This window comes from Buteo buteo, chromosome 5 (assembly GCF_964188355.1).
Source record: "Buteo buteo chromosome 5, bButBut1.hap1.1, whole genome shotgun sequence".
Classification (NCBI taxonomy): domain Eukaryota; kingdom Metazoa; phylum Chordata; class Aves; order Accipitriformes; family Accipitridae; genus Buteo; species Buteo buteo.
In genome coordinates, this window is record NC_134175.1 from 40,006,518 (window position 1) to 40,020,121 (window position 13,604).

Consider the following 13,604-nt stretch of genomic DNA (forward strand, 5'->3'; position numbering starts at 1 on the left):
TTGAAAAATTATATAATTAGATTGTGATGGAAATATGGCCTGTCTCTTCCCATTTAGCATAACTAGCATTGTAGTCACCATCCAAAATTGTCTGGAATTACTGTCAGCATCTCGTATGTTTATAGATAACCTGCAAGATGAAAAGATCGGTAGGCTGATTTTTCCCTATCGTGATATTTTAAATGTTTTTTCCTCCTCATGGTGTGATAATTTTTGTTTTGTTTTGTTTTTTAACTTTATAAATACCAAGATCACAAGTCCTTATCCCCATGTTTATATCTTGTCTAGCTATTTTGCTAAAACAAGTTCTGGTTATATTTTAAAGACATGTAATAACATAGAGGAAGAATGTCTTTCAGGAATAAGGTGAAGTTCAATGTATGTTTTCGTATTCTAAGGGATAATGAAAGCAGTTGCACAAAAGAGAACATCTGGTTGGAATGACCTGGGGATAGAATAGCTCTTTGGACTTTGGAACTGGGAAAAGATACTTAAATTAGCAACTGCTTTGGGTTTAGGATGGAAACAAATGAATTTGATAGATAACATAAATATATGGCTCATAAATTTCAAATTATACAAGCAATTTTATATAATCTTTGACATCTTGTTTTTTGTCTATGGAAATTTCATGGAAATGAAGTGAAATCTGTTCTCTCTAGAAAGTATATTTTATGTAGGTTTCTTTAAGCCTTTAACCACGATTCAGTATACTAAATGTTTAAATATTGTGATTTTATTTTTCATTTAGGTTGAAGATCGTAAAAATTTCTTTTAAATGCAAACAGTTTTTTATTCAACTTAGGAAAGAATTGGTGAGTACTGTTTTAAATATTATCTCAAAAAATGAGAGCAATGAAATTTCTCCATACTGCATGTCTGCATTATACTGGCTGATATTATTTTGATTCTTGCCTTTATCTGCAATTAAAAGTCCAGTTTCATCAACATTCTGACTGTTTCATTTCTGAAATGGGCCATTATAATGCTTTATAAGACCTTTTTTCATTTGATTTGCCTTATACTTTAGACACATTTAGTTTTACATTTATATGCAGGAAATGTAACTTGCTGATATAAGACGAATGTTGAAAAGGTTGAAAGTAAGTCAATACTAAATTTAAATTTCAGAATAAACCAAATTAAAATTAAAGGTAATGCTTAATGCTGCTTCAGTTGTATATGTGCTTGTAAGTAAATGTTTGATTAAAAAATGCTGATTTTTGTTATTCAGATTTAGTAATACAAGTTGGCTTTATTACTTATATTTAAACAGAAGAGATAAGAATGTCCTTGCAGTTTTAAATTACATATGGTAATTTTTTATGCGTACTTCTAAATTTGTTGGGGAAAAAGTTGAAGCTTTCTGTGAAGAATGTGTATGTTTCACTGTTTGTGGTGTGTGTTTGCTACCCTGTGAAGCACCACAGGACCACTGTGTGTTTAATTCAGCAAGAAATGGATTGTTCAATGCCTCCAAGAGATTAGTCTAAACCCATCACAGATATATCACTGGGGAAGATGGAGGAATTAATTAAAAATATGACTATGTGATTAACTCATCAGATTAGTTAAAAGGTCTTGTGCAGTTCTTGCAACTGAAAGGATTTGAAAACCTGAAATGGAAAGCTACTGACCACATAAAAAAGGGATTCTAGGGAGAAATGCATCCTGAGGACTATAGGACTATTCCAGATATAGGGACAATATGGTTGAACAAGAAAAAATATAAGGAGGAAAAACACCTGTTACATCAGATCAGGCCAATGGCTGGTGACTAGTACTAGGACTGAAAAAAGGAGTCAAACTGTGTATCTTAAAAGCAGATCCTTTAAAATGAGGCCCAGGAGTTTGCAGTTTTCACAAATGGAACTACATGACCACATGCAGACACTTCGTTGTGTATTAGTTGACAGAAGTTTAACCTGCGTGCTTGGAGCAGCATGAGTAGCTATCAGTTCAGAAGTAGGATAATGGGAGTTAGAGGATTTTGGAGTCATTATGTGTAGAAAGAAATGAACTTTGGCTATTATGTGAAACAAATAGGAGTATCTGTCAACATGAGCAGACACCATGCAATGTGAGCAGAAAAATGGTTGTGGTTAAAAAGGGGGGGGGAGCATATTGTGGTGACACAGGTAGTTTTTAATATCCTGCAGGAGCTGTAGGTTAGTTCTCAAAGGCAAACTGATTTCTGGCAGCCCAGAGGTCAAATTTTGTCTTGATACTAGTGTGAGTAACTTCCATTACAGTTGCAGAAATGTTTGTTGTATTTAGATCTGAGATGAGAATTTGGTTTTTTATTTGGAATTCAGAAATTATGAACTGCAGTTGTTTTCTAAATCAGAACCTGAGAAAAAGCTATAGTAGCAAAGTTCAGGACCTTGAAGATTGAGATACCTGGATATAAAACTGGATTGGGTACTGTACTTGAGTGTTTTCTCTGTTTTCTGCAGAAAAGAAATCTGCATATAATTGAAGGTAATATAAAGACAGCTTTCTCATCTTGTTTTTTCTGTTGCTTCTCAATACTCTGCATATTGTTGCTCACACCAGAATGTCATATATATAACTAATGTAATTTCTTTTCTGAAAGAAGCCAACAAATTAAAAAGCCTTGTACTGTTTTCCTTTAAACTCTAAGTATCAGATGAAAACTGGCAAGAACTTAATTTTCATTCATTCCAAGTCATGAATATCTTAAGATCAAAGCTCAGATTTGGCTTCCAAAGAAGGCATACTTAAACTAATTTTCTAATCAAACCTAATATTAAAATTGTTATTTCCAGAGTTACTTTCCCTGAGTAGACTTGTAGGATAAGATTCGTCTCACCTATTTTCAGCTTCAGTTAGGTTAACAGAACATATTTTCAGTTTCATGGTAATTAGCTAACTAAAGCTAATCATTAGACTTCCTCTATAGTAACCAGACACATGCAAAGTGTGAAACATCTTGCATGCATTGGAAGTACGTTTTAGGATGGATTAAGTTGCTCTCTGGTGGTATGTGCTTACTTTTGCTTTCACTCCCATTAACAATAAAGGGAGCCTAAATGGCTCTTTTTAGGCAGCAGAAACTAGGTGAAGTGACTCAGTGATTGCACATTTGGTATGTAAAATACCTCTGGTCTAGCACTTTGAGTGTTTGTTTTAAAAGCACCGATTTATGATATGGCAGTGAAAACACATTCATTGTGTACTGAAGATGTGTTTCAACATTGTGTGTAAATTGTACAGCTGAGTAACCATATTTATTCGGATGCAAAGCTGAGATGCTATAGGATATTACATTAGTGGACTTGGGAGGGGAATTTTCCAGTATTTTTATTTTTTCCAAACTGGGCTACATATGCTTTTAAGTAGTCCTAAACAGATATTTTTCAAATACTGCTAATGCGTGTTGAGAGCTTTTAATGGCAACTGTCCTCAAAAGTGCAACTCCCTTATCTTTTAATCACCTATTAAATTTATTCCCTGACTTGGCATTGCTTAGAGGCATCAACATAAGTAAAGAATTATTTGTCTGCTTTTAATAGATTATATCGGTGTTTAAATAAATCACTTAAAGGAAGTCAGATGAAGCAGTTTAATGTCAAAGTCATTTTCCACTGGTAGTGTAATATAATCTTGAATGGAAGCTTGTTGTGTATTTTCACAATTATATAACTGGAGCACGCATCCACTGGAGTAGATTTTCTTTTCATTGTTTCTTTATGATTTTGTGGTGGGAAAAGAATGTTATATGTATGACTTCTTCATCTGACATAAGAAGCCCCCTGAGCCATAACTTCAATGGCAGTTTTTTCACCATATTTTTGTTTATCCTGCCTGTTCCATATGCTGCTTCCCTTACATGCTTTGAAGCTGTTTGAGAATAATTCAGTAGTTTCATTTTTCTAGATGTTTCTCTAAGCTTCTTTTTTTTAGTTAGTTAGTTGCACCCTTGGCTGTTGTAATGTCACTAGTCAGCATCAAACTCTTAATGCTGTCCAGCATACTTTACTGGTCTTGATTCTTTGACAGCCAAATAAGTTGTTCAGCATGTTCTTTTGCTCTTTTAGAGCCCAGATGTCCACTGAAAAATTACTTGAGTCTGTAACAAAACAATATCATAGGTTTTGCCCATGACCAACACCTTTTATAACGTCCATGGTACTTCAGCCAAAAGCACGCAAAATAACAGGACAGTTGTTCTGCAGCCTATGAGAATGTTTTTATAGCACAAGGCTCCAGGAAGATGCTGAATGCTCTGATGCTATGGTTTCAGTGAGTGGCCAAAATGATTTTTTTATTTTGTTTTTTAATTATAGGTTATGTATCTGAAGTCTGTGCTTTGAATTTTTTCTTCATACTGACCTTTAGAAAGAACTGAGGCTAGAATCACAAGGTGATATGTGGGCTTATCTGCCCAAGTACATATTTGATCTTAAGTAACACTGGCATTCATTAGATGCCTAGCTGATTGTTGCCTAATTCTGTCAAAGTTTCTGCCATTGGGTTTTTGCGTGAAGAGCAGATACTGTTGGCACCATCTGTGTTGCATTTAAGCTTCCACAGGACTTTTGTCCGCTATTTGTGGAATATCTTGAGTCTCTGGAGCATCTGCTGCTTATGAAGCGTAAGTCTTTGTCTCTCTCGGACATGAGGGTAGGCAATTTTTGCTTTGTTCTGGGATTCTTCTTTGTTTAGACAAAGTGAAAGAGACCCACTAGAGAAGAATTTTTTCCACCCAGTTTCTCTCCTGAGCAGTGAGACATCTGCTCCGAAGTCCCTATTTGAAATCAGGCAAAGGTAGGTTTGAATGAATGTCCCCACCCAAGGTGCACGTTCAAGGGATGAGCTGTTGTATGTGAGAGAGGCACCAATATCCGTTCTGCTTTTTTTGTCCTTTTATTAAAAGGAACCACAAGCATGACTTAGACTTTACTTTGCCCTATCCCTCCAGTGTTTCTTCTTGGATTCTATAGGTAGGCTGCCACATGGTGTACATTTGTAAGGTTATGATTTAAATTAACTTTACATGGTGGTATTTGGCTTACCTGTAGTTTCACACTTGGGGCCCTGAGCCTCATCACCAATATTGCATTCCAGCTGCTTCACTCTTTTCTCCCTCTGTAGCAAGCAGACTGTTTTCATCTCTCTAATAGGAACCATGGACACAATTAGCAAGATAGCTGGATTCTGCTCTGAAATTACTGTGACTCCCTGAGGTAGTCTTCTAACACTGTTTCAACAGACATAAAACCCTGAAATACCTGTATGTCATTGTCATACCATAGAGCATTCAGCATCTTCCTGGAGCCTTGTGCTATAAAAACATTCTCATAGGCTGCAGTACAACTGTCCTGTTATTTTGCGTGCTTTTGGCTGAAGTACCATGGACGTTATAAATGTTGCCTTGGGGTCTTAAGATGAGCCCACGTTGATTCAAGCCTACTATTTTCAGGGAAAACAGGGGCAATCTTATTATTCTAAATCTAGCTACCAGAACCAGGGCTTGCCCCCCAGAATCATCAGCAAAGATGAATTTCAATTGCCCAGCTTATGTTTGGATATTACAGAACCTGCAAGGGTGGATATGAAAAGGATGGGTGCACTTAGGAGCTAATATCTTACAGTTTTCTTTACCTTAAAGATTGATTCCTAGCTGTAATTGAGATGAAGGGTAGGGTTTGAGAATCAGTTCTCTCTGCACTGCAATGAACGCCTTAAAAGCTATGAATAGAACTATTGTTAAGCTACCTTTAAAGCTCTAACACACCAAGTTCCTGTGAAAGTGCTGTTTCGCATGACAATTAAGCTGATCTAGCTGCAGCTCCTTCTCATCATGCGATACCGATACCGGCTCCTCCTTCATGCTTCATGCCTGATCTAGTGATCAGATGGTGGCATGAGAATCAGATCTGCTCATTCTCTGGAATACAAACTAGGGGGAAAAAGCAGGATATTCACCCCCCCCTAGTTATAATGCTTTGAATAACATGAAAATGCGTGATCATCAGCTCATATAACATGAAATTCTCTTTTCCAACAGTGTAAAAGGCTGACAGAGCATTAAAATTTGCTACGTCATGAGAGCTTTTTGTTGGAATCTAAAATCTCAGCTCGTTTGTCCTTTACTGGATCTAGATGAGGCAGTCCATAATTTTATGTAGTTGCTGTCTTGCAGAATAGTAATGTATCTTGTTTATATTATTGTACATTTACATTGTTGATAAAGCCTTTTTTAACTCAGTAGGTAATGGATTTAATTTCTGTTACCTTGTTAGTGACTTTTAATTTTTAAGTACTTCTGTTCTGTCTAGAAAATACAGGGAACAGTTGGCAATACTTGGAAATTAAGAAAAGAGGTAGAAGTAATTTTTGTAAATTGAAGTAAAATGTCAGGTTTTAGTTTCTTGCATATAATGTCTTGAATTTCATCAATAGGTACTCAGAATTTGCTGTTTACTTTTAAAATCAATTTTATTCTTTACTTTAAATTCATCATGTGGCTTAAAGTACAGTGTGGATCTTAGCCCTTAGTCACAACAACTTCCCAAATACATCACTGGAGGAAGAGTTGCAGGTCTATGCCTTGGTATCTCAGCAGTTCTAAAGATGAGCAGGCCAGCAAAAGCTTAATTTGGAAAAGGAGTTTACTGCTAAGTGAAAACAGTTAAGGTGTGCTAAATGTTTTGGAGGATTTAGTACTGTGAAGAGAAAGCAAAGTGCTGATTGTATTTTCTGAGCTACAAAGGCTGTAATCAAGCTCCCTCAACAGGCAGAATAACTTAGCTTGCTTTGCAATTTTTCTTCTTTCCTTTACCAGGAACCTAATTAATCATTTAGAAGTAGGCACATCAGTTGCTCTTGAGATCAATATCTGTTCCCAATCTCTAATTGGCATGTGTGCATGACAATTCCTTGTCTTAACAGTAGTAGTCTTGAAACAGGGAGGCATGTTGCCTTTGAGTTCTCAAATCACAGAAATTTTTTTTATGTAGTTTGGGTCCTACCTTTTGGGACCATTTTTCCCATCTAGACTTGTTTCAGTATCACTAAACAGACTGTTAACCTTTGAGCAGGCTCATTTAAAAAAAAAAAAATCCTTTAAAGAAATCTTAGAGGTATTTTAAAAGGGTTTATAATACATAAAGTTAATGTAAAATTAGAGAACCACTTCAAAAAGCATAATTTTTTAAAAAAATCCAAAGCTAACAATATTTATCTTAATTTCAAAAGTAACTTGGAATAATTTTTATCTGAAATAATTTTTTTCTCATTTTTAGCATGAATCTAGAGAAACATTACTGGGATTCAATATGGTGAATTACAGAGCATGTAAGAATCTGTGGAAAGCTTGTGTTGAACATCACACATTCTTCCGTTTGGACAGACCGCTCCCCCCTCAGAAGAACTTTTTTGCACATTATTTCACTTTGGGTTCCAAGTTCCGGTACTGGTAAGTGCTGTTTTGATATAGATGGGAAAGAACATAAGAGAACAGGCAACTCATCAATAAACAAGGAATTATTTAGAATCTATATTATATTAAAAGGTGCCATAATTCAAGTAGCTCTTGAGTCCTGCAAGTGTTCCCCAAGGGACCTGTTGGCCTAAGTTTCAAATGTCAGTAATTTTCTAGGATAGCTTGAATATATAATTATTGTATTATTAGTGGTTGTTATCAAGCTAGTACTCTGACATTGTCTCACAGGCTGCTTTTCTTCGCCTGCTTACCTGCTGGGTGGTGTTTATCTTAAAAGTTGTCTCAGAACTTCAAGGTCTTTGACCTGGTGTTTTTGAAAACTGATGGATCTCAGATCTTGTGTGCAGCCACAGCAACAAAACAGACCTAAATAAAGATCAAATAGAAATCAGTGAAAAGAAGCTTGTACAAGTAAAGCCCACTTAAGCTAGATTCATACAAATAAGAACTAGGTGAAGACAAAAAGACATACATGTTCTGCACCAAAACCAGAAGTTTAGAAAATAAGGATGACATTAAGTCCATAACTTTTAAGGATGAACTTAACATAATAGGCAAAAAGCTTGGAGGTGCAAAGACTGACTGTGGAATAGCTATAATCCCCAAGTATAATTTCTATTCTAACGATAGAGTGGGTGGTGTTGCTTTTTAGTGTTTTATGCTTTTTATATATATATATTAAAAAAAATAAAATCTCAGTTCAGTAACTGAGTTAACTCTCTGCAAGTAATGCAGAATGCCGATGGTTTAAATTGTGCCTGAAGTAGAGAATAATGGAGCTACTACTAATCATCCATCTAGAATGGCAACAGTGTCTGTGATGTACAAAGGGAGATGATGAAAAGCTAGAAAACACAATAACAGACTATTTCTGTTACACTTGTGAATTGCATAAATGTATAAAGAGGAAAATAATTCAGTGGCTAAATTTCTATACCATCTGGTTTTTTGACCAGCATTCACAGCACCCATTTGAGAAACAGCATTCTGTGATCCTGAACAGTGTTTGAGACTTGGTTCAATGTTGCTGTAGTGAATTTGGGAGAGCTTTTTCATTTCTGTAAAGATTTTGAATTTGAATCATTGTGGTTACTATTACAGAATAGCTCTTTGATGATGACATTCAACTTATGTTAATGTAAGATGAAAAGGGAAACTGCATAAAAATGAAGAAGGTCATTAAAGTTAATGAAGCAGCCAAAAGGCTAGAATTTCTGCAAGTAGTTTGAGAGATTGTTTAGAGGCAGCATAATAGTAGTAACATGGCACACAAGGAGAGGTTAAGGGCACTGGGCTGGTTTAATCTGGTGAAGAGGAAGCTAAGGGGGAATTCGGTAACAAGCCTAAAACTACTTCAAGGGCAGTGTCAGAAATGATGGAGCCAAACTTGTGCTGGTAATGGCAGGTGACAGAACAAGGGTTAATTAACAGCCACAGATTTCACCTTGAAGATTCTAGCTGGAGATTAGGAAAAGTTTTGGGGTTTTTTTGGTTTTCTAGGAGGACAGTGCATTACTGGAACAAGTTAACCAGAGAGGTTGTGGGATCTCTATTTTTGGAGGCTTTCAAAACTTGGCTAGACAAAGCCATGGCCAGACATGACCTAGTGTTAGCAGGAGATTGGACTAGAGACTTCTAGCCAACATTTCTATGATTAAAACAAACTAATAAAATACTAAACTGCCAGAGCTAGACAGAATTATCTTGAGTTCTGAAAGAAATCAGAGACATGAAATTGTTGTACTATTAAATGTGTTACATAATCTATTATTTCCACTGGACTAAAAGATTCTAATGCAGCAAATCTTAAAATGAGGTTGTTGATTTTGTTTTTTTTTAAAAACAAAAAAAACAAAAAAAACCAAAAAACCAAAACTTCCAGGAGGGATCAAGAAGACTAGTGATGAAAAAATCTGACTTCTGTACACTGTCCTTAGATTTTCAAAGTGGTTCTAATAGTATTCCTCACCAGATAAAGAAGTTAACTGCCAAAACATGAAGAGTTTTATTGTATACTAGCAGCTGTTTAAACCAGATGGGAAATGTCCCTTCTTCACAACAAAGGGAAGTTACCACTGAAGTGATACACTTTTTTTAGGAAAAGCTGAAGTTGACTGCAGAAAGTTGCGGTGGTATGTCGCAATGAGGAGTGAGTAGGCAATAAAATGGTAGATCAAGTTCAGTGTCCAAAAATGCAAAGTAATCTACACAAGGAGAAAAAAGGGGAGGAACATCAATTATAAATAAGCTATTCCTGTCTTGGAGCTTTGTATTTCTCTGAAAACATTAAATCAATTGTTAGTAGCAGTTAGAGAAAGGTAAATACAATGTTAGAGTTATTGAAAAGGAATAGAGGAAAACATAGTCAGCTTACTGCTTGTCAGAGTTAAAAATTTATAACCCCAGGAAGTTAACAGGCAGCAGGTTTGAAAAGAGAGATTTCTGGAATTGCAGCATGGCAGAGGTTGGAAGGCAGCTCTGGACACTGTGTCTAGTCCAATGCCCTGTTCAGACAGGGTCCACTATAGCAGGTTGCCTAGGACCATGTTCAGCCAGGTTTTGAATGTCTCCAAGGATGGAAACTCCACACCATCTCTGAACAACCTGATCCAGTGTTTGACCACTTTCACAGTAAGAAAGGTTTTTTTGTTTTGTGGGGTTTTTGTTTAAGTAGGTTATCTCATATTTTAGTTTGTGCCCGTTGTCTTTTGTCCTGTCTCTGGGCTCCCTTGGGAAGAGTCTGGCTTTAGTTTTTACTTACCCCTTCAGGCATTTGTACACACTCATTTGATCCTCCGAGCTTTCTCTTCCTGAGGCTGAACAGTCCCAGCTCTTTCAGCCTCTCCTCATATGTCAGATGTTCCGGACGCTTAATTGTCTTTGTGGCCCTTTGCTTGACTTCAGGGACCTTGGAACTCAACACAGCACTCCAGATGTGGTCTCACCAGCGTTGAGTAAACCTGCTTTCCAGCCAGCTGGCACTCAGCCTGTGCATGGGGTTATTTCTCCCCAGGTGTGGGTCTCTGCAAGCGCACACTTGCAGAGCTACGATCTTATTGGCATCACGGACATGTTGTGGGATAGCTCCCATGACGAGTGTTGGAATGGAAGGATGCAGGCTCTTTAGGAAGGACAGACAGGGGAGACAAGGAGGCAGTGTTGGCCTCCATGTCAATGAACAGCTGGAGTGCATGGAGCCCCCCCCTGGGGATGGATGAGGACCGGACCGAGAGCCTGTGGGTCAGGAATAAAGCGAAGGCAGGGACAGGTGACATTATAGTGGGGGTCTACTACAGGCCATCTGACCAGGAAGACCTGGTTACCTGGGTCATGGAGAAGGCTAAGGTACTCAACGACTTTTTTGCCTCGGTTCTCGCCAGCAAGTGCTCCAGCCACACTGCCCAAGTTGCAGAAGGCAGAGGCAGGGACTGGGAGAATGAAGAACCGCCCACTGTAGATGATCAGGTTCGAGACCATCTAAGGTACCTGAAGGTGCACAAGTCCATGGGACCTGATGAGATGCATCCACAGGTCCTGAGGGAACTGGCAGATGAAGTGACTAAGCCACTATTGATCATATCTGAGAAGTTGTGGCAGTCTGGGGAAGTTCCCGCTGACTGGAAAAGGAGAAACATAAACCCCATTTTTAAAAACAGAAAAAAACAAGACCCGGGGAACTACAGGCCAGTCAGTCTCACTTCTGTGCCCAGCAAGATCATGGAGCAGATCTTCCTGGAAACTGTGCTAGGGCACATGGAAAATAGGGAGGTGATTGGTGACAGTCAACATGGATTCACTAAGGGCAAATCATGCCTGACAAATCTGGTGGCCTTCTACGACGGGGTTACAGTGTTGGTGGATGAGGGAAGAGCAACGAACGTCATCTACCTGGGTTTGTGCAAAGCATTTGACATTGTCCCGCATGACATCCTTGTCTCTAAATTGGGGAGACATGGATTTGATGGATGGACCACTCAGTGGATAAGGAATCGGCTGGATGGTCATGCTCAAAGATTGGCAGTCAACGGCTCGATGTCCAAGTGGAGACCAGTGATGAGTGGCATTCCTCAGGTGTCGGTATTGGGACCAGTGCTGTTTAACATCTTTGTCGGTGGCACGGACAGTGGGATTGAGTGCACCCTCTGCAAGTCTGCCGACAACACCAAGCTGTGTGGTGCGGTCGACACGCTGGAGGGAAGGATCCCATCCAGAGGACCTTGACAGGCTTGAGAGGTGGGCCCATGCAATCCTCATGAAGTTGAACAAGGTCAAGTGCAAGGTCCTGCACATGGGTCAGGGCAATCCCAAACAGGGTGGGCAATGAGAGGATTGAGAGCAGCCCTGCAGAGAAGGACTTGGGGTATTAGTGGATGAAAAATTGAATACAAGCCAGCAACGTGCACTTGCAGCCCAGGAAGCCAATATCATTCTGGGCTGCATCAAAAGAAGTGTGACCAGCAGTTTGAGGGAGGTGATTCTCCCCCTCTACTCCACTCTCATGAGACCCCACCTGGAGTACTGCGTTCAGCTCTGGGCCCCCTGACATAAGAAGGACATGGACCTGCTGGAGTGAGTCCAGAGGAGGGCCACAAAGACGACCAGGTGTCTGGAGCACCTCTCCTATGAAGACAGGCTGAGAAGCCTGAGATTGTTCAGCCTGGAGAAGAGAAGGCTCTGGGGAGACCTTATGGCAGTCTTCAAGTACCCGAAGGGGGCCTACAAGAAAGCTGGAGAGGGACTTTTTACAAGGGCATGTAGAGATAGGATGAGGGGTAATGGTTTTAAACTGAAAGGGGGTAGATTTAGATTAGGTGTAAGGAAGAAGCTCTTCACTGTGAGGGTGGTGAGACACTGGAACAGGTTGCCCAGAGTAGTTGTGGATGCCCCATTCCTGGAAGTGTTCAAGGCCAGGCCGGATGGGGCTTTGAGCGACCTGGTCTGGTGGAAAGTATCCCTGCCCATGGCAGGGGGTTTGGAACTAGATGATCTTTAAGGTCCCTTCCAACCTAAACCATTCTATGATCCTATGAATTTAATGAGATTCCAGTTGTCCCATTTCTCCAGCCTTCACGCACCCAGTAGTTCTGTAATATGAATGTGAAAATAGCTAATTATTCTTTGATTTCAGTGTAAATGTCCCTGTAAGGGACAGAAAAGAGCAGAGTTTATAGTATCAGTATCCTCTGACTCTCTGCCTTGATCTGAATTTATAAATGGGGAAGTGGCTTCAAGAGGGAGATTTGCTGGTATCTTGCCACCAATTCCTAACTGCTGATAGACAGTCAAAATTCTATTTTTCTTCTAAAACAGAAATTATGAAATATTATAAAGGATCTTTGATTTGACACAAGACATCTGGTCTACATGAAAAGTCAGCAAGTTCCAAGATCTAATCTTGGGTTTGACAACTTGCATAGAATAATACAATCCTGATGTGCTTATTATCTGATTTTTTCATGATATTTTACTGAACTAAGTAGCGACTAAGTTATTAGCAATTCAGGGAATAGTTTAGGAGGAGCTGCTGTAACTTTTGATTTTGGCTATACCAGGAAAGATTATACTGTTAAGTGTTATCCAAGAAGAAAAAGGAAGAGAAGAGAAAGGTTTATGTTATGCCTAAAATTAATTGGTCTTTGTTACAGTTAGACCTACGCTTCCACCAAGTGCTTTCTAAAGTTACACTGTACTGAAGCTAGCATAGTTGTTTGAGCATGGCTGGAAATAGAATTTAGGGTTTCTTGTTGAGATGATTCAATTTTAAGCAAGAAATTGTTATCCTGAGTTTGTTGCATTTAGTGGTTTTGTTTTGTTTTGTTTTCCAGTGGGAGAACAGAGGTCCAGTCTGTGCAGTATGGTAAAGAAAGAGCAAACAAAGACAGAGTATTTGCAAGGTAAGCAACTTACGTTTGTACAAGATCAGTAATTTTTCTGTTTGTATCTTTTTAGATGTTACGGGATTATTGTTTTCTGTTTGCAAAAATGTCGACGATTGCTGGTGGCTTGACTTAACCATATTAAGGAGTTTAATTTTGATGTGGATGGGTGTCTCTTTGCGGCAGCCAGAAATGGGGGAGAATCTTATGACAGAAAAGTTAATAAGGCTATTCTTTAATATTTTCTCCTTTATTTT

At 38.6% G+C, this 13,604-nt stretch overlaps 1 protein-coding gene across 4 annotated transcripts in view; it reads left to right on the forward strand.

Moving 5' to 3' along the window:
• The window catches only part of PTPN4 (protein tyrosine phosphatase non-receptor type 4), a 120,753-nt gene that overhangs the window by 68,345 nt on the left and 38,804 nt on the right, over positions 1-13,604 (forward strand). For all 4 annotated transcript variants that reach the window (XR_012650503.1, XM_075028738.1, XM_075028736.1 and 1 more), the window contains 3 exons: positions 752-815; positions 7,272-7,444; positions 13,297-13,365. Coding sequence is in view for 3 of the 4 variants with exons in the window: in XM_075028738.1 (XP_074884839.1) it covers positions 752-815; positions 7,272-7,444; positions 13,297-13,365 (306 nt within the window). In the remaining variant the exon portion in view is untranslated. The remainder of the gene's footprint in view (positions 1-751; positions 816-7,271; positions 7,445-13,296; positions 13,366-13,604) is intronic.